The following is a 19893-nucleotide window of genomic DNA, read 5'->3' on the forward strand; positions in this document are numbered from 1 at the left end:
CCCGCCTGATGAATCTAGGAGAAAACTATCTGAAAATGCAAAAATAGATACGAGAATAAATATGTAAATTAACATTCTGACAGTACGACTAAAATTAAAATGAATAACTTCACTGTTTTATGGTTATATCAAAGTTCGTTATCTTGTCACGTGGGTCAAACCTATTAAGTATCTGTATGGAAAAAGCGATGTTCATAAACAATGTCATCCTAAACATCCTCGTATGTCTTTCTTGTTTTAAATTCATATTTTTATTTATGTTTTTTTTTTTCTTTCGATTTACTATCTAACTAAAAGTATCATATGCTTCATTCCTGTAGATATATTAATGAATGCTTTAGTTAGTTCATTTGATCTGTAAGTTCTGCTTCCTTGCATGACTGTATTAATTACGTTTGGTACCGCTTTTGTAATCTCTTGCACATAGGGAATACTCGCTATTTTACACCTTTGCTACACTCGGTGCTAAACCTCACCCCTTTATGTATATTGGTACAGTACACCGGAAACAACTCCGCGAATTTAATATGAGTAGTACTCATGCCCTGTGTTTTTTTTTGTTTTGTTTTGTTTTTGTTTTTTTTTTTATAACCTGTAAAGCAGAGCCGCCTATAAGCTAGCGGGGTGATACTTAGTAAATCAAGATGCGGTTATATGTCTGCGGAGGAGATTGCCGCTGTTGTACAGTGTCTGGAGTTGAGTAACTACCAGTACATGTGGGGTTTATATGTTGAAAGATCACGTTCTTTTTTTCTTTTTTTTTTTTGATATGTTTTTAGAATGCTTTGAAGTATCAATATCTTTAACAATGGTTTTACATACTACGTCATCTTTCTTGTAGTAGCGGAATGAAAGTCAAAAGACTGCATTATTTTCTTCTACATGGAGATTACACATCTTATAATAACTTTCACTCCAAGTCTTTAACTAGAACTATTAACGAAAAACAAAACTGCGATTTTTTGTCGAGTGAATCACATTTTTAAGCAACTACTTTATTATAAGAAATCAAATTCACTTTTTTAAAACTATTAGTCCATGGGTTAGGAAGGTCCACCGTGCACCCGCCCATTCATCAATTTCATGATGGTTTTCATGTACCTTTATACATCCCATTTACGAATCAATTAATTTTCTGTGTAACCCATCTTTGTACCCCACTGGGTCAAAAGGTCAAGATGTCTATTAATTTTTGCGTGTAATACGTATTCCGTATATATACAATCGTTTATGTTTGTGTTATTTTTTTTCCTTTACATGAAAGTCAGTACTGACCCCTAAATAAGTGCAATACTGCACAATTTTAGATTATCTAACGTAGACCTTTTATCAACAAATATACTGATTGATCACGTATTTTCTAAGAACTGAGATTTGAAAAATTAGAACATTCGTCAAAACCGGAGACCTTCATATAATCATGCGTTATGCACCCATCTACTTAAAGAGTCTTATCTGAAGCAAACAAGCGATGTCGGTCAAGAAACCTTGTTCACTGTTTGAAGACAATCATTTGAGCTTTTCTGAAGAGAACAATGAAAGCAGAGTTTTTACTAATTATTTTTACGGCTTTTATTTTTTCAGATGTTTTGACTGTAACAAATAATGCTGCTGAAGATGACCAGATAGACCATAACATACTAGGAATCCTTGATATGGTGATGGAAGAAAAACGACTCCGTCATCAAATTGACACTTTTTTTAACCAGATGAAAAAAGATCACGCTAAGCTGAAACAAGATATTTCATCAAAGGTATTAGCTTTAGAATCCCAGACTCAGCAACTACAAAAGACAGCGGACCGGGTGCTGCGGATGAACAACGATCAGACAAATGTGTTAGAGCGAATCTTGGCTAGGTATAACTCATCACATGGAAAGGAAACTACGATGTTGGAACAACTTTCAAAAGGTGCGTTCTTGCATGGTAGGAAATGCGTTTTATTCTTTCCTTTTTAAATACTTTTTTATGAAAAAGCAGAAATAGAAATTAAAATGAATTATGGCAAAGAAAACATTCAACCGTCCTTGCAGTATTAGATAAAAAACTGGGCTAATTATAGAGATAATTTGTGTGAAATGTGTACAAATACAGACATCCACGACGAATACATCGCATGTTTGTTATGATATATTTTTATTTGTGTATACTTAAAATACATTAATTTTGCACTGATGTTATAATAACAGTAATAGCGTAAAATATTACTTGGTAGTCGATTATGTTTCTATGACAGACTTGAACGATTTTTTTTTTACTCAACCATGGACAGAAAGAAATATTATATGATACACTATTACCCCCATTACTTAACAATGTAAAATTTTAAAATAAAAATTTTAACTCCAGCTGCCGCGGAAAAAATGAAAATGGTCTGTGCCTTATTATAAAACAAACGGGATCGCTATACTATGATCGCAAATCACACTTGGTATAAATATATAAAATAAAGTTACCACCACAAAATTGTCACACCATACCAACGTTGCATGCGGTATTACAGAAATATAATGATATTATTTCGTGAAGTGAAAGCCTGTATTTCACAATCCAAGAAGCCAGTGCAGATCCGGGTGTCAAAAGAATAGGCCTACAGCAGCGCTAAGCTTGTCGTAAAAGGCGACTAAATAGTGCTCAGAAACCTAGCCGGGGACTAGGCGCTCTTCCTACAGAGCAACTGGGATGTGTGCTCCAGTGGTGGAATGGAGTACCCCTGGCGTGTTACATGCTGGGGTTGTCAGGCTATAATACGGCAAAACTGACCGCAAACCATAGTGGTGCACCGTGTTGGGAAAGATGCCACGTTCCTCGCACGTTAAAGAACACTACTGTGGTATTCGATAGGAGTAGGAACCTTTGCGCTCCGCCACAGGAGGCTAAATTGCCCGACCCTACCCATCCCTCCCTGTTATATGTGGCAATCGAAATTTGTCGACCCTATTATCCTTATCCTTGTGTCCCATCCCTTCATTTCATTTCATCATCATCATTGCATGTTCATTTTATCCATTTCATGTGCATCGCCTGAATATAGCTGAAATATTGCTGCTTGGGCGTTAAACCCCAACAAACAAACAATCAATCAATCAATCACAATCCTAGACAAAAAGTGAAATACTTTATGCAGTTGGTTTATCACACATTATATACTTTGTATGTTTTATTTCAGTATATGTGACCGCATGTGTATCTTCCTCGTCCACAAGGTCTGGGACCATTCCGTTCCCAAGCAAACAGGCGGCTAATGGAATAAGTGGCCTTTCAACGTTCTTGAGCTCAGGAACATTCACGTGTGAAACGAGTGGTTTATATCTAATATCGGCAACAATAGACTCGTATACCCAAAGTAGTTACTTCTATATATACAAAAACAGTTCATATATAATAAAAACTTTTATTGGAACATGGTACACAGGTAATTACTATACGCCGGCAACAGGAGTGGCAACAGTGGAGTTAAGCGTTGGTGATACGGTCACAATACGAGCTGGAACCTCAATGTATATCAACTCAGCATACTCATGTGTTACAATACTAAAACTGAAATAAATACTTTTCTAAAGACAAACATTTCTTGTTTTCTTACAGTTTTATGTAGTTATATACCTTTTGTTAATTACCTTTGATCTAAAAAAAATGAAAGAACTTTACCTTTGTGGTTTTGACGTCGACGATTTCGTTTTATGCGAATATGTAACAACAGTATATATCAATCTAACTAAATATCAATGAGTAATCAAGGGAACCAAGGTTATAGCGGTAATCATAAGAATGTAATCCAGGGACAAAGACCAGACATACACAACTAAGAATATAAAGTAACTAAAATCATACATACAAAGTAACAGAGGCAAATGAGCAACTCGGACTCAACTTAAAACTGGGAGCATGGACCAGGTGCACCGGTAGAGTAAGCGTCCTCTGCATTTCTAGAAACACCCACCGAGTTGCTCATAAAAATGCAAGTCCGAAGTAGACAAACGAGGAAAGGAAATCTATCCCCCGTTGAATAAATCAGTTTTCATGGTGCAGATGGATACACCATAACGATCCACGAGTTCATGATGACGACCATAAAACTTCCGTAGTGACGACTTCAATATTGTAGCAACATAATCCTGTTCCAGAAGCCTATTTGTTATAGTTCTAGCGCGATACAAAAAGTCTGCGTAGTTTCGGCAAGCTCTGGCATAACGTATGAGTTGTTATATGAACACTCCATACGCAGGTGCTGAAGACATGTTGCCTCAGATGAAAGGAAAGTTGACAATTCTGAATGAAAAGTCATCACGTTTGTCGTAAAGTTTGGTGAATAGTTTTCCTTTACCATCGATTTCTAAGTATAGGTCAAGATATGAGGCTGACTTCACGGTGTCTGTAGTATCCTTTATCTCAAGTTCTTTGGGGTAGATGCGATGTATCAAATCCCCGAAATTAGGATTGTTTAAATATAATACGTCATCTATATAGCGGAAACTGAGATTAAAAGATCTAGCTAAACGATATTCTTTCTTTCGAATCAGATCAGCTATAAAGTCAGCCTTATAAGAGTAAAGGAATAGGTCAGCAAGTAAAGGAGCACAATTTGTTCTCATTGGAATGCCGACCGTTTGTTGAAAAACACGTCCACCACAGTGGGCAAATATGCTGTCGATTAAAAATTCCAGCATTTTGTATACATCTTCCTCTATATATTTGGAAGATGATTTGGAATTATTTCTCACAAATTATGAGGAATCTCTACCAAGAACTGTATATTTGTATCTAGGTGTACCATGGTTTTGAAAAAAAAAACGATGTATAATGTTTTCAAGTCGGGATTTTAACTGAGAACGGGGAATAGAAGTATACAATGTTGAAAAATCATAGGTTTTAACCCTATTATATTCAGATAATAGTCTTGAACTGATTGTCTCCAAAAGATCTTTCGAATTTTTAAGAATCCACATTGAATTAATACCACTACGGGAGTAACAAGTGTTGTGGTAGGACTGCAGACCCTCTTTGACAGTTGTGAGTATAGAAGTTAAAAGTTTTGAAAGATGCTTCGTGGTACATTTTGCAGATCCAGCTATGAAACGTTGTTTGTATGGATTCTTGTGGAGTTTAGGAATCCAGCACATAGACTGTAAATCACAATTATCGTCCTTGGTAGAGAGACCACAAGAGGATGGCACAGATTTATGGTTTTCCACAAACTCTTCTTTGGAGAGAGTGATAGCAGTATAGGTTTTATCACTGCTATTATTTTCTACGTCTACCTCTGATAATAAACATTGGATGTAAAACGTTTTGCAGACAAACAACAATGTTGTTTTTGGCTTCGTCTGTTGATACGACAACATATTTGTCATGTATATTAGACAATGTTTTTGCTACATCGGGGTTTTTGAAAACTGATGCAGCTTTTGCTCTCATTGACCTACTTACAACTTTCATTCGTTTCAAAATTAAAGACCTCATGGCATTTAATCACTCTGACTGATTAAATGTCTCACTCAATGTCTTCTTGTTCTCGTTTTATCCATTTTCTTGCATAGTCCTCGACGGCATCCATAAGAACTTTAAAGTTATAATTCCAATTTATGGAGCGTGGTTCACGGTACTTGGGACCTTTAGAAAGGATATTACGCAGAGATTCGTTTTCGATGATGGTTAAATCTCCCGTAACGACATGACCAGAAGGACCATATTTGAATGGAGAGTTTTTGCAATAACAGTCAGGTGGTTTATCCTTGAAATCCTCAATCTCGAGGTTCTGCAATAGCCTTTTATAATTGAAAATTTTGGATGCAATGGGTGAAGTATAGGAATATGAAATAATTGGTATGGATTTGTCTTTGAAATATGGGGGAATTGTGTTGGTAACGTCTTTGTGATGGAGGATGTTAGCCAAATTAGTTGCTTCTATACTGTCGGGCATTGTAGGCTCCGCTCGTTGTACTTACGCCACGTCCTTGCGACGTTTATAACGGTTTCAGTATCAATACAAGTATGAAAACAGCCTGACTTTTTTTTTCATTTATACTCAAGTTCAAAGTGTCCGATTCAAACCATTCTACGATATTGGTGCCGTGACCAGATGACATCCAAGCTACGTTCAATACGTTTCAAGACTTTTGAAGAAATTCCAGGAAATCTGTGATGATGAAAATGTAACAGTGAACACCCAGGAGCTAACGAGGACCATCAATAATCTTGTGAAGAAGCAAGCGACTTTACAAACATGAGATCAAGAAATTATACAGAATTCAGAACAATCCCAGCCGCCCATCCATAATCAGACCAAATCAACTCAAGCAACAAATGCCCCATCCGCATTAGTTCAACCCGCAAATGCCCCGCAGCTCGCACAAGTTCGACCCGCAAATTCTCAGCCCGCACAAGTTAAACCCACAAGTCCTCAGTACATTCATGATCACCATAACTATGCTCAGCCCAAGACAGAAACGCACTACAATACATGCAATTCCAACTTCCGTGAGCCAGAATATCCACAAACACGAAGTTTAACTAAAGTTCATGAATACAACAAGTCGCCCAAATTGAATCTTCCGACGTTTGACGGAAATATTATGCAATGGCAGTTATTTTGGGATTTCTTTAGGACATCAGTTCACGATAATTCTACCCTAAGCAATGTTCAGAAGTTCAATTATTTGAAATCACTTCTTCAATTTATCAGGATTCGGAGATAACGCAAATAGCACGAAAGTTCGACATTTGAAAACCGGTGCGCTATATCTTATGACAAGAGATGGAAAACTACCTATCCGAGTCTTGATTGAACCAGAAATCGCTCCACCGATGAAAACTTTCGTCCGACAAGCATGAACTCGGTCGTAATTGTCTGGATTGAAACTAGCACACCCAGTGTCAGCAGATGAGAACTTTGATATTTCTATCCTCTAGGAGACGATTTCTACTGGTCAATAGTAGAAAATGATTTTATCAGAAGAGACGGACCAGTAGCAGTACAATCCAAGATCGGATACTTGTTATCCGCAATGCTTTATTCGTCCTCTCACAATATCGAGACATATAGAACATCTGTGATGAATGTGCAAATCGCCAGAAAATCTGAAGAATGCGATTTAGAGTGGTTCTGGAAAATTGAGTCGCTTGCTACTGAGAAAGATAACGCTGATTTGACAAATAAGGAAATTCAGATTGTATATGAAGATAAGCAGATTCGTTACCATGACAACAGATGCTTCGTTACTTTACCATGGACAGAGGACCATGTTACTTTACCGACAAACAAAGCTATTGTACAGCGAAGGACAGAAAACGTAGTAAAAAGACTGAACAAGGAACCTAAATTACTTGAGAAATACGGAGAAATTATGGCTGAGCAAGAAAACAGGGGGTTGATACAGAAGATTGATGCTACCAATGAAAACGAGGAACAGACTAAAATACACTACATGCCTCAAAATGCAGTGAAAAAAGATTCAACCACAACACCAATCCGAATAGTATTCAACTGCAGTTGTAGAGGAAAGTCTAAATTACTGTTTGATGGAAACTCCGCCAAGTTCGAACGATTTAGACAGCAAACTATTAAGATTCCGTTTACACAAGTTTGCCGTCACAACTGATATTTAGAAAGCATTCTTGAATGTTTGGCTTAGAGACACAGGATTGAGATGTCACCCGTTTCGTTTGGTTCGATACACCAACGGATCCGTTCACTCCACTACTTACAGATTTAAGTCTGTGTTATTCTCATAACTATTCATTTTGAATGCCGTACTTCATAAACACTTAAAAGAGAACCCATGTGAATGGACAGAAACTTTGATAAATGATTTGCATGTGGATAACATTCTTTCATTTCTGCTCCCAGTTTTTAGTGGAGTCCGAGTTGCTCATTTGCTTTTGTTACCTTGTATGTATGATTTTAGTTACTTTATGTTCTTTGTTGTGTATATCTGTTTTCCATGCCGGGTCTTTGTCCCTGGATTACATTCTTTTGATTACCGCTATAACCTTGGTTCCCTTGGTTACTCTTTCAAGTTTCAAGACAGAAAGTAATATTTCGAAACATCAAGAGATTTATTCGCTAAAACAGGTTTTAATCTTCGTTATCTTCGTTCTTGGGCTTCTAATTCGAATTCGTTGAGGGACCGACCTGATGCTGATAATGTACTAGACAAAGATGACTTAATCAAAGTACTTGGATTGAGATGGAATACTTGTAAGGACGCACTTACTTTTGCATAAACAGGAATACACAGAAATTGAGGATGTGCGCCTGACGAAAAGAGAGATTCTACGCCAATCATCAAAAATGTATGATCCGTTTGATTAATTAGCCCAGTTTCCGTCCATAGTAAGATACTTTTGCAAGGACTGGAGTGGGATGAGCCTGTCTCGCCTGAAATCGCTATAGAATGGAGAGGAATACTACAAGATGTAATTGAATGCACAAAACTAGAGACAGATAGAGCGTATTTTAGGGAATCAACATATGACACAGAGTTACACGTGTTCACGGACGCAAGTTTAAAGGTGTATGGGGCATGCGCATATCTAGTAAGTTGTAACAATTGAACCCTTGTATTAGCAAAGAATCGAGTTACGCCATTGATACAGTTGACAATTCCAAAACTAGAGTTGAGTGCAGCCTTGATAGGCGCTAGGATAGTGAAATACTTGAAATTATACTTAAATGTAACCAAAATCGTACTATGGAGCGACAGCTTACTACTGAAAAGCAATTACCAGTTTTCGTTTGAAATCGAGTCAGCGAATTTAGAACAAAACAGTTCATTTTGTGAAAGAATCAGCAAAGTTTTTGACATTCAGCGATATGGGTCGTACCAAAAACTGCTGCGTATAACAGAATACGCGTACCGGTTTATACATAATTGTAGACAAAACACTGAATTAGCAGGAAAATTGAGTGTAAAGGAAATTGAGATAGCATCAAATGCATGGATACGAGATGCGCAAATAAGGAATTACCCGGATGTAATTGAAAGTCTTAATAACAAATCAGCAAAACATCCTTTAGTGAAACAACTGAGATTATATTGGGACAACATGAACATAATCCGTTGCGGCGGGAGAATCAATAATGCGCCAGTAAGTGAATGAGCCAAGTTTCCGGTTCTATTGCCTAGGAAGGATGAATTTTCGAAACTTATTGTATTGGATGCACACGCTAAAAATCTTCATTTAGGACTAGAAAGTACTGTGACACTTATCCGTCAATCCTATTGGATTCCATCAATTCCACAATCTGTAAAATCAATACTTCGCACCTGTATAACATGTCGCAAAATATCAGGAAGACTGTATCTAATTCCAGACCCACCGCCACTACCGTCCGATCGATTAAAGGATTACCCACTGTTTACCATTATTGGCGTGGATTTTACAGGAGCATTGAACATCAGAATCAAAAACAACAGTGTCGTAAATGTTTATCTTTGTCTTTTCACTTGCGCGAACAAAAGAGATGTGCATTTGAAAATAGTCGACGATCTTTCAGAGCAGACATTTATTCTTGCATTTCGAAGATTTACCAATCGAAGGTCACTACCAAAGGTAATGATAATTGACAATTGTACAACGTATACTTCTGCCGCTAAAGAAATTGAAATGCTTACGAAATCTACTAATCTCCGAGAACAACTCAGCACATATGGTATTCAATGCAAATTTATACCAAAGCGTGCGCCATGGTACGGTTGCTGGTGGGAGAGATTAATTGGCATCACCAAAAACTGCATAAAGAAAGTGCTAGGACGTGCTCTTGTAACCGTCCGACTGCTAGAGACTGTGATCACCGAAATCGAATCGATGCTCAATGATCGTCCATTAACACATATATCAACAGACCCAACTGATGATGAACCACTTACACCGTCGCATCTTCTGCACAGAAGACGTATAAGAACTTTACCGTATTCAGGATCAGCAAGTGAGATATTGACGGGAGCAATGTGTAAAATATGACGCGTGAAACAGTTAACCAACAATTTACTGCGCAATCACGTATCATTAATGATTTTTGGAACTGGTGGAAACGAGAATACCTTACCTTAGGGAACACCATAGGAATACAGGAGTCAACACCCAGGACGTTAAAATCGGCGATGTTGCGCAAATATACGACGACACTTCTAGGATAATGTGGAATATAGCTATCATAACGAAAGTGATTCGTGGAGGAGATGGACTTTGTAGGTGTGCCATTTTACCCATTAAAAATGGTACGACATCAAGACCAATTAACAAGCTACATCCACTCGAACTCATATCAAATGTTGAAGATGAAACATCCAGTGGTACATGAGCAGACGAGCAAAGTACGATGCCAAGGAGAAAATCAAGAGATGGATTCAACCGAGATGCAAAACTTAAATTTTAAAATGCGTTTATTCAGTGAGATTTTTTCATTTGATGAGTTCACAGACATTAATTAAATTCAGTTTTCACAATGTTATTTGTTATTCATTTACAGAAAGGCAATTGTAAAGGTAAATATTTTCCTTTTTATAATGTTCCGTTTTACACTCGTTTCATTTTTTCTATGTAATTTGTTTCATTTGTGCGCCCCCAGTATGTCGGGGAGTGTAGGCTGCGCTCATTGTAGTTACGTCACGTCCTTGTGACGTTTATAATGTTTTCAGTATCAATACAAGTATGAAAGTAGCCTGACGTTCTTTCTCATTTATACTCAAGTTCATAGTGTCCGAATCAAACCATTCTACGATATATACCTTTGTTGACAAACGGTAGTGGAAGAAATTATCGTTTTTCTTCATCTTGACTTTTCACAAAAACTGGTTTAAAGAGTCTGTGGAAACCAATATCCAAAATGATGGTATCTAGTCTGTATAATGATGAGGCGGGGTCAGAAACAGGAGTGTCAAGACTTGTTTTGTAAAGGGAGTGTTGTAAAGTGAGAGGTATAGATTAAAGTTTGGTTCTAATGTGATGAAGTCCAAGAGGTTTTTGTATGTAAGGAAGGAGACCATCTATGGAGGCATCATGTAACTTAGATGACGTATAGTGGCGATGGCCATGACTCCTTTCTCGTCTTGGACTTTTGTCGAATAAATTCATCACATTTATACTATTGTTATATTGGCTTGAAACGTTTCCTATACTTTTGATGTTGTCTTTGCATCCGTAAGGTATTGCAGTACCCATTCTGCGTATCCAGTACTCCTCTCTTTACCTACGATAGTTTTTACTTGGAAGGGGACTGTTCGTAGGATGGTAATTGTTTTGTAAAATACGAACATAGAGAGGATTGAATGATCTTGTTGATTAAAATGTTAATAAACTGTCGGGAATTTGGTGGTGTTAATTCAAGAACGATGACCGCGCACTCTTTTGTTGAATCGTTCTTGTGTTTCTTCGAAATGTACTAAACCACATAAGTTGCATTCAATGTCATGTAGTACGATAATTGGACTGAAAATCGTTTATATTCTCATAGAATCTTTACGACAACTAATAATAATAAATAAGATCAACAAGTATTTTATTAAAATGTAGAATAGTGTCACACACACACACACACACACACACACACACTAAGCAAGGAAAGCTTTGAGAGTATTTCTTCATGGTGTTGCCGGTGTATAAACAATACTGATTTTTTTTAATGTAATATACGGGATCCAGTAAACGAATCTACTGAATTTCATTTTGAGTCCCCCCTTTTTTTATTTTTATTTATTTTTTTATTTTATTTTATTTTATTTTTTTTTTTTTTGGTGTGTAATGTAAGGAACATAAAAACTGCATTTTGATATAAAGATGTAAAATTTTCCACTAGTTGTCCCATAGCAACCTAATACTAATTCATTTGCAGGATTTCTTCATAATCACATACTGGTTTTTAATGTTGTGATAATTTAAAAAAAAAGGTCGCTCGGAAGGGAATATACTCAATAATGTTTCTGTTATTGATTGTGTGTCTCAAAAATCCACAAGTTCTGGGGAAAATTGATGAAAAGTTACATTATACCCCGTGCAGGCCCGGGTGTTAAAAGAATAGGCCTGCAGCAGCGCTAAGCTTGTCGTAAAAGGCGACTAAATTGTGCTCAGAAACCTTGCAGGGGGCTAGGCGCTCTGCCCACAGAGCAACTGGGATATGTGCCCCAGGTGGTGGAATGGGGTACCACTGGCATGTTACATGCTGGGGTTGTTAGGCTGTAATACGGAAAACCTGACCGCAAACCATAGTGGTGCACCGTGTTGGGAAAGATGTCACGTTTCTCGCACGTTAAAGAACCCTGCTGTGGTATTCGATAGGAGTAGGAACCTTTGCGCTCCGCCACACGAGGCTAAATTGCCCGACCTTACCCATCCCCCTTTTTCTAGTGGCGATCAACATTTTTCGACCCTATTATCCATGTGTCCCATCCTTTTTTTCGTCTCATCATCATTTCATGTTCATTTTATCATCCATTTCATGTTCATCGTCTGAATATAGCTGAAATATTGCTGCTCGGACGTTAAACCCCAACAAACACTATACCCGATTCTAGAATTCATCTTATTTAGATAAATGCTGTAGGTTTAAACTGTTCTGGGGCTGGTTTGTTAGTTAATTGTTAGTAGTTCATTGTTTGTATATTTATGTAACGTACAATCAGTTTCTTTATTTCAGTTTTGTCAAGAGCCTCAGACCTTTTTAAACTATTATTGGGTGTGTTTAATTGTGTAATATTTTTTTTCACTGTGGCCAGATTTAAAAGGGGGAAGGTTGTGCTTTAACTCCGCAGCAATGTTTGCCTGACCAAAGTCAGGAATTTCTGCGTCTGTATGTCTTTTGTTCTCACTTCCAGTTTACATTATGTTGCTGGAGTATATAGGGGCAACAATCTTGCTGTTCACATGTAAAATGTTGTTTTAGGGCCAGCTGCAGCCTGCTCTGTAGTGAAAGGGGGTTCTTCGTCGTTCATGGGTACGCATGGGTGGCCTTGTGCTGACATTTTCATCCCGATTGGGTGGTTGTCACTTTTACATATTCATCATTTCCATTCTTTTTATATTTATTTGTCTATAGAGCGTAGAAAATTACAATAAATATACCACAAAGATAGTTAAAAAGGTATATATAAATAAATAGCAAAAACTTCCTAATAAAATGCAGATTTTCATTATTTGATTTTTACGATTGTCACCCAGGAGTATGGCGAATGAATATGCATATTAATCCTGGTTCGAATACTTATTGTATCTCAAGTCTTTCAATTCAAAATTAGTAACCCCAGTCACTGTTGTGTAGTAAGAACCGGTATGGTATGTTCCAATGAAAGTGCTCGTTAAAGGTGAGCCATTATTATAAATGTAAAGATAACTGCCTTCGTTTCTGAATACAGTGTTGCTGATATCAAGTATAAACCATTTCTGTTTGTTTGTTTGTTTGTTTGTTGGGGTTTAACGTCCGAGCAGCAATATTCCAGCTATATTCAGACAATGAACATGAAATGGATGATAAAATGAAAAAAAGAAAGGATGGGTCACAAGGATAATAGGGTCGACAAATTTTGATTGCCACTGGAAAAAGGGGGGATGGGTAAGGTCGGGCAATTTAGCCTCCTATGGCGGAGCGCAAAGGTTCCTACTCCTATCGAATACCACAGCAGGGTTCTTTAACGTGCGAGGAACGTGGCATCTTTCCCAACACGGTGCACCACTATGGTTTGCTGTCAGGTTTTCCGTATTATAGCCTGACAACCCCAGCATGTAACACGCCAGGGGTACCCAATGTCACATGTAAATATGCTAGAACTAGAAAGTTAAGTCATTTATTCCGTTTGCTGTTTTCTATTTTGAGTACGATATTGCGCCTGATCTTGTGTAATATGTAGGTACACAAGCGGTAACGTAAAATGAAAAAGATAAAAATTTATATTCTAAGCATTTAATTCACACTTTAACTCTGGTCGGTATTGTTTATAATGTTTTATGATCTTCCATTTGTAGGATTGGATTTAAAAAGAAATATGCCCTATATCAAAGATAGATTGTGACCCCTCTTATATTCTAGATCCACTATCTGGATATGCCTCTGTATATTACTAGTATATCTCTCTCGTCGTTATTCGAAACACTATAATCCTTGATATTTCATTTTTTTTGTCATTGCATTAAAGACCTTTTTTTGAGTATTGATTATAGTGAGTAGCATTAACACTTTTAAAATGAATAGCGCCATGCAAGAACAAGATTCTTGAAGTCGCTGTAATTTTCTAACGTTCTCGGTGTAAGAATGAAGACCTATGTCCTCCGACTTCTGCAATTGTTGCATCGATGATTCCAGAACAGACACTTTATATAATATCTGTTTACTTATTTGATAGTAATTTTGTTTCAACTCGTTCTCAAAGGCTTCCATTTTATGACGTGTGTTTTTTTTTTCATTTCGAAAAGTGAAATAATGTTTTTGTTTACTTGGTCATTATCATCATCTGTAGAAAACAGGCGCTTTGCATCTACATATAAAGAAGATAAACAGATAATTGAAACTATCACAAGTTACATTACAAATACCTTATTATTCAGCACTGTGTAATGAAGAATTAAAGTTTGTTATCGATCAAATCTATGAAAGAAGCATTTTACACATACAATAAATGTTATGTTTCCTTTAAGATCATGTGTTGTCAACCCCACGCCCTATCTGTTTTGTTCGCAGTAGATGGGAGTAACAGTACTTTTGGAAAGTTTTCTTGGTCATTTCTGTATGTACAACAGCATTATAAAATGAGGTTCTTCAAAGCTCTTTAGACCACAGCCTTGGTAAAAAATGTGATAAAACACATGACCAACAGAATGGCTGCGTATATTTAAAATATGAGGAAACCAGTCCTGTTATCATCGAAATAAATGCCGGAAACTCCATTATATCATTGTTTTACCACGGGCTGGCCCTTTATGTCGTTATTTAATCATGATTTTAAAACTGTGATAATATTTAGTTTCTGTGATTTATTTCTTGAAAATCTTTATAAAAAATTGCCTGCGCCTTTTGTTTCTATATTTTTAGTTGTCATCATCGTTTTTGCTGTAAAATTTGTAATGCTATTTTAAATAGAAAATTCATTACTATCATTACTACATAGCCAACACCTTGTTACAAAGCAAACTAATATTTGTGCCTAATAGTGTAGCCTTGAATCTCAAGAATAGCAAGCTTAGACAACGTCATGCTTTCCTGTTTTTGAAAGAAAGTACTTATACTTGTCTAGAACCATTATCTAACATTGAGGTTACTTGCCCGACTTAAATGTAACTTGTTTGTTTGTGATAAATACCCATTGAAGATTGCACGCAAATTATCCCTGACCTGCAATGTTATTAATAAATTCAAATGTTCTGACATTCTTGCACTTTCAAATCACGATACACGAGTCAAATTGAAATTCAGATGGATAAGCACTTGCATTGTGTCGTTGAACTTTTAAAATTTTTACTTCAACATTGTTTTTGTTTTCTTTATAAAGAAATAAACGATTTCGGGCTTTGCAATAATGTCAAAAACACATTTATTTTGTGTGTGTGTGTGTGTGTGTGTTTTCATTATTTTTTAACAATGTTTGTTTTATATTGTCTTGTTTGTTTGTTGTTTGGTTGGTTGGTTGGTTTAGTTTTGTTTGGTTTTGTCGTATTATTTTGTTAATTGGTTTTATTTTTGTATTTGTTCTAATCAGTTTGTTACTAACACCGAGCATCGCATCCGAAGCTAGCGATTTACGTCAGGACAATCGGAATAGATACCAAACAGGCCAGCACAAATTGGTCAGAGAAGGGAATTCAAAGTGAAAGTAGCCTTTAGATTGATTTAAAATAAAGTATACAATTCTTAAACAAAGAAAAAAATGAAAAAAAAATAGTTACAGTTTAAGTATTTTCATTTTAATTTTAAGAGGACATCAGTTTACTTATCCTATCTTGCCCCTTTCAGCTATCAATAACTTGACAAACGTAAGTGAAAAATGTATATAAGTGCATTGCTCATTTGTAGGCAGTACCTAACTCATATTACTATGACTCTGACCTAACAAATCAACAATGAACAGAACCTTGACATTTCTTACATTCTACAATGTAGGCGAAGAGGGTTTTCTTCATTTAAACCGATTCTCAGAACTGTAAAATTATCTGTCTAGGGAACATTGCTTTCTTGATAACGTAAACAAAAACTGAGGTCATGAGAAAAGAACATTTGAGGACTAGTTAAATCACGTATGTTATTCATGATAATATAGAAATGCAGTGTGCATTTACCTCATTGCCATTCTAAATCAAAGTTCAAAATATAACTTTCTCAAAAAAACATTTTCCAAAATAAAGACATAATGTTTGTTTTCAAATTGTTATTTTTTTGTTTGTTAATTTCCTTTTGTTATTGTGTTGTTATTGTGTTTTGCTGTAATTCAAGCAAAGTAAAATAATACAGCCGATATAACAATGTTCGCACACAGTTTTAACGAAAACAAAAATAAATAGGAAACGTAGGGAAATTCAAGATTGGACGTCATATTTATAACCCATGTCGCAATCTTTATAAAAATCTGACGAAATGTGGTTCGTGCATATCAAAACAAAACAAATTCACAGTTTAATTTTAATTTCATGCCAGAGTTAATGATCTTGCTTAAATTTGGAAATAAATATATGGTTTCCTGCAAAGTACAGTACTGAATGCAGCAAGGACGGCAGTCACGTAACCATATGGCATAAGTAAATCTAAAAAGCATTTTTCTGCACCATGAATCACCTGTAATATTGACCATTATAGATCGAATAATAAAAAATGAGCCTCGATTTCCTTTTCTGTCAATTTATATTTAATCCAGCAGAGGATACTTCACAACAATTCCTGTCTTATAATATGAACAATGGAAAATAGTTTTGTTAATTGAAAGACCAAAACTTGAGTGTGATAAGAATTCAATCTTCGGAATTCTTCGAGCATTATCTTATCATATACATTTTATTCTGAGTTTAAAGTCACCTATCATCTCGATAATTGCATTTCTGAAATATCGCTTAGAATGAAAGGTATAGTCATATTTTTCTTTTTCGTATTTTCAGATGGGTTTTTGCTCGATTCAAACCCACCATCTGGGTCTGCCCAAACCGATGAGCACATGCTTGGTATTATAGACCTCATTGTCGAGGAGAAAAAAATACGCCATCAACTAGAAGAGGCTGTCGCTCAACTAAAACACGAACAAGATCAGTTGCACTTGAATTTTAGCACTCGTGCCTCAACACTTGAAGCCCATGTTACTTCTTTACAAAGTAGCCTTTCACAAGCCCAGCAGAAAAACAATGAGCAAGCCACGCTGATTACCAAATTGCTACGGAACCAAAATTCTACGGAAACAAACATTGAAACGATGCTGACCCAACTCCATAAAGGTGATGCGTCTGAGTTATTGTTTTATATATTTGCTTCATGATATATGTAATGATTTCCCATAAAATTGTTTTAAAATCAATTTAAACTTAACCAATCCAACTTAGAATGTAAAACAAATTGAAATACTTTTGGTAATATAAAAGTGATAATACTTTATGTTTGACGTTCGTAACCTTTATGAGGATAACTGCGGTCACAAAATAGCTTTGGAAGTGTAATTGTCCATTAAATACGTACCATGCCTGGCTAAGGAAAATCACTTATTTATTCTGCTCAATTTTAATTTTTTAAGTTTAGTTTTTGTTTAATTATTGTTAAGTGAATATTTACACTTTCTTTACGCTACTCTTTGTGTGCTGTTTGGTTATCTTAGTTTCTACAAATTTGTTGTCATTACCACTGGTAGTTGGTAATTGGTATTGGAATATATAGGTTATAGGTTTATTTCAGAATAGATAATCACTTTTTGTATAATAACATATATGATTTCTGTGATGCTGTTCTCTAAGCTTTATATTCTTATATCACAGAACTTTACAAGAGAAGTAATAGATGCTTATGTGTAATTTTATGGTAAACAAATTCCTTTCTATTCTTGTTAGATATTTAATGTTTTTGTTTTCTTTTTGCAGGTTATCTATAATTTTATTATATGATTGATTTACTAATTACTATTGAGTGCAATAATCTTAATCTGTAACAATACAAGTATCTTTTCAGAAACTTATTTACTAAAATACAATTTCCATATCACTAGACAAAATAAAATGCTCACAAAGGCAAATATTATTGAACGAATGAAAATTGATATTGAGAAATAGTCATGAGTCAACCACCTATTCAAAAAGAATTTTTGTATTACATTATAATTTCTTTTTGAAATAAAATGTTAATGCAACATGCACGAAAAAGTATCTGGTATCCACTTCATTATTCCATATGATTTTTAAAAAATGCAAATTTGTTGTTTAAATTATGTGACACAATCTATCACAAGAAAAAAATGTAAATATGTTGATGCTGTACCAACAATATTCTATCGTCTTGCCCGATTGAACAGGTTATGCCACCATCACTCTCCATTCATTCCTATAAGCTTGTTGCAGGTTTTAAAGAATGTAGATGCCCACACAAAAAAAATCAAATATATTATGATGTTGTAAATGAAAATATTATTTTAACAGCTATCCAATTAGACCTTTTGTTGTCTTAAAACATCTTGATTAAGGTCCAATATGGATAATAAGGATAATAGCACTTCTCCCTTGTAATTGATCGGCAATAGGATAGCCACTGATATTTAGTTTTTATTTACCTAAGATATTCATTTAATATAGCCTAACTTTCTTTGTGGATATATATTTTACCTAAAGGGACTGGTCATTAGACATATGTAATGCACTTTCTTTTTTTCAAACATAAATCAATCGTTATCTGGTTGTTGGACCAGACAAACGCTCTCCTTTACTTTGTTTCACTATTAGACCGCTGTAAGTTTAGTCTAGTACCAGTTGTTTTTAAAACTAGTGGGATGGATGCAGGATAAATTTATCAATGCAAGACATTGAGAGACACGTCTGTTTTGCATGGAAACAATTGTCACGACGGTATTTGTCATTTGAGTACTTACTCACATTGTGTCACAGGCATGTGGTAGGCACAACTTGAACTGACGCAATATTAATTCTATTTCATTTCATGCAATATAACTCGTTAAAAGTTTGAAGTCCATTGTACATTTTATATATCAGTTTTCTTTGTTTTCTTTGTTTTGAAGAGATATAAAAAGAAATAGTTTCAATTAACGAAAACTAACAAACGAATTCATACAATAAAAAAGGATAAGTTGCTGATCCCAAATAGATCTATATGAATGACACTGGAGTCGAGTCTTTTAGTTTAATCACACTTTTGCCACTTTACAAAAAAAAATTACAATGCCATGCAACACCACATGTTTCGCCGGTTGTGTATGTATTCCCTGCTTTCCTAAAGTAGAAAAAATACCAAGCAAAAAGAATACATGACTCGTAAATTTATACTTTATCTTTCTTAGGACATGAAAAGAATAGCTTAATTTTTTGTGTGTTTTAGTATATGTCACAGCGTGTGCATCATCCTCAAACAGCTTATCCAGCAGCCAGGTTGTCGTGTTTCCTACCAGAAAAACATACGGTGGCTTATCAAATGTATCAACCTTTACAAGTTCCGGAACTTTTACTGCCGAGGAAGATGGACTTTATTACGTTTCTGCAACAATAAGATCCCAAACCAGTGGAGCTTGGTTTTATATTTATAAAAACACTTCATATATTCTCCGAGCATACGTTGGGACTTGGTACAGTAGCACATATTATGAATCCGGAACCGGAACTACTGTCGTTGAATTAAAAAAAGGAGACAATCTAAATGTAAAGACAGGAACATCTATGTACGTAAATTCACCCGAGTCTTGTATCACAATAGTAAAAATAAAATGATTTGTGAAA

At 35.6% G+C, this 19893-nt stretch overlaps 2 protein-coding genes across 2 annotated transcripts; both read left to right on the plus strand.

The window, feature by feature from the left end:
* Positions 1 to 1443: 1443 nt before the first annotated feature.
* On the plus strand, positions 1444 to 3568 carry LOC148624823 (uncharacterized). Its single transcript, XM_088567751.1, has 2 exons — positions 1444 to 1911; positions 3170 to 3568. The coding sequence occupies exons 1-2, from the start codon at positions 1536 to 1538 to the stop codon at positions 3547 to 3549; spliced, it is 756 nt and encodes a 251-aa protein (XP_088423877.1). The 5' UTR covers positions 1444 to 1535; the 3' UTR covers positions 3550 to 3568.
* A 13427-nt stretch (positions 3569 to 16995) lies between these two features.
* Positions 16996 to 19893, plus strand: LOC148624824 (uncharacterized). The gene is made up of 2 exons (XM_088567753.1): positions 16996 to 17403; positions 19499 to 19893. Exons 1-2 carry the CDS (start codon positions 17034 to 17036, stop codon positions 19882 to 19884), a joined length of 756 nt encoding a protein of 251 aa, XP_088423879.1. The 5' UTR covers positions 16996 to 17033; the 3' UTR covers positions 19885 to 19893.

This window comes from Perna viridis, chromosome 2 (assembly GCF_037379345.1).
Source record: "Perna viridis isolate PV_CMFRI_1.1 ecotype Kerala chromosome 2, ASM3737934v1, whole genome shotgun sequence".
Classification (NCBI taxonomy): Eukaryota; Metazoa; Mollusca; class Bivalvia; order Mytilida; family Mytilidae; genus Perna; species Perna viridis.

Bases quoted from the DNA above. Each gene is read 5' to 3' on its own strand.
- LOC148624823 (XM_088567751.1), top strand. From the start codon at position 1,536: ATGAAAGCAGAGTTTTTACTAATTATTTTTACGGCTTTTATTTTTTCA. The intron at 1,912-3,169 runs GTGCGTTCTTGC...GTTTTATTTCAG, and splicing joins GTTGGAACAACTTTCAAAAG to TATATGTGACCGCATGTGTA.
- LOC148624824 (XM_088567753.1), top strand. From the start codon at position 17,034: ATGAAAGGTATAGTCATATTTTTCTTTTTCGTATTTTCAGATGGGTTT. The intron at 17,404-19,498 runs GTGATGCGTCTG...TGTGTGTTTTAG, and splicing joins GCTGACCCAACTCCATAAAG to TATATGTCACAGCGTGTGCA.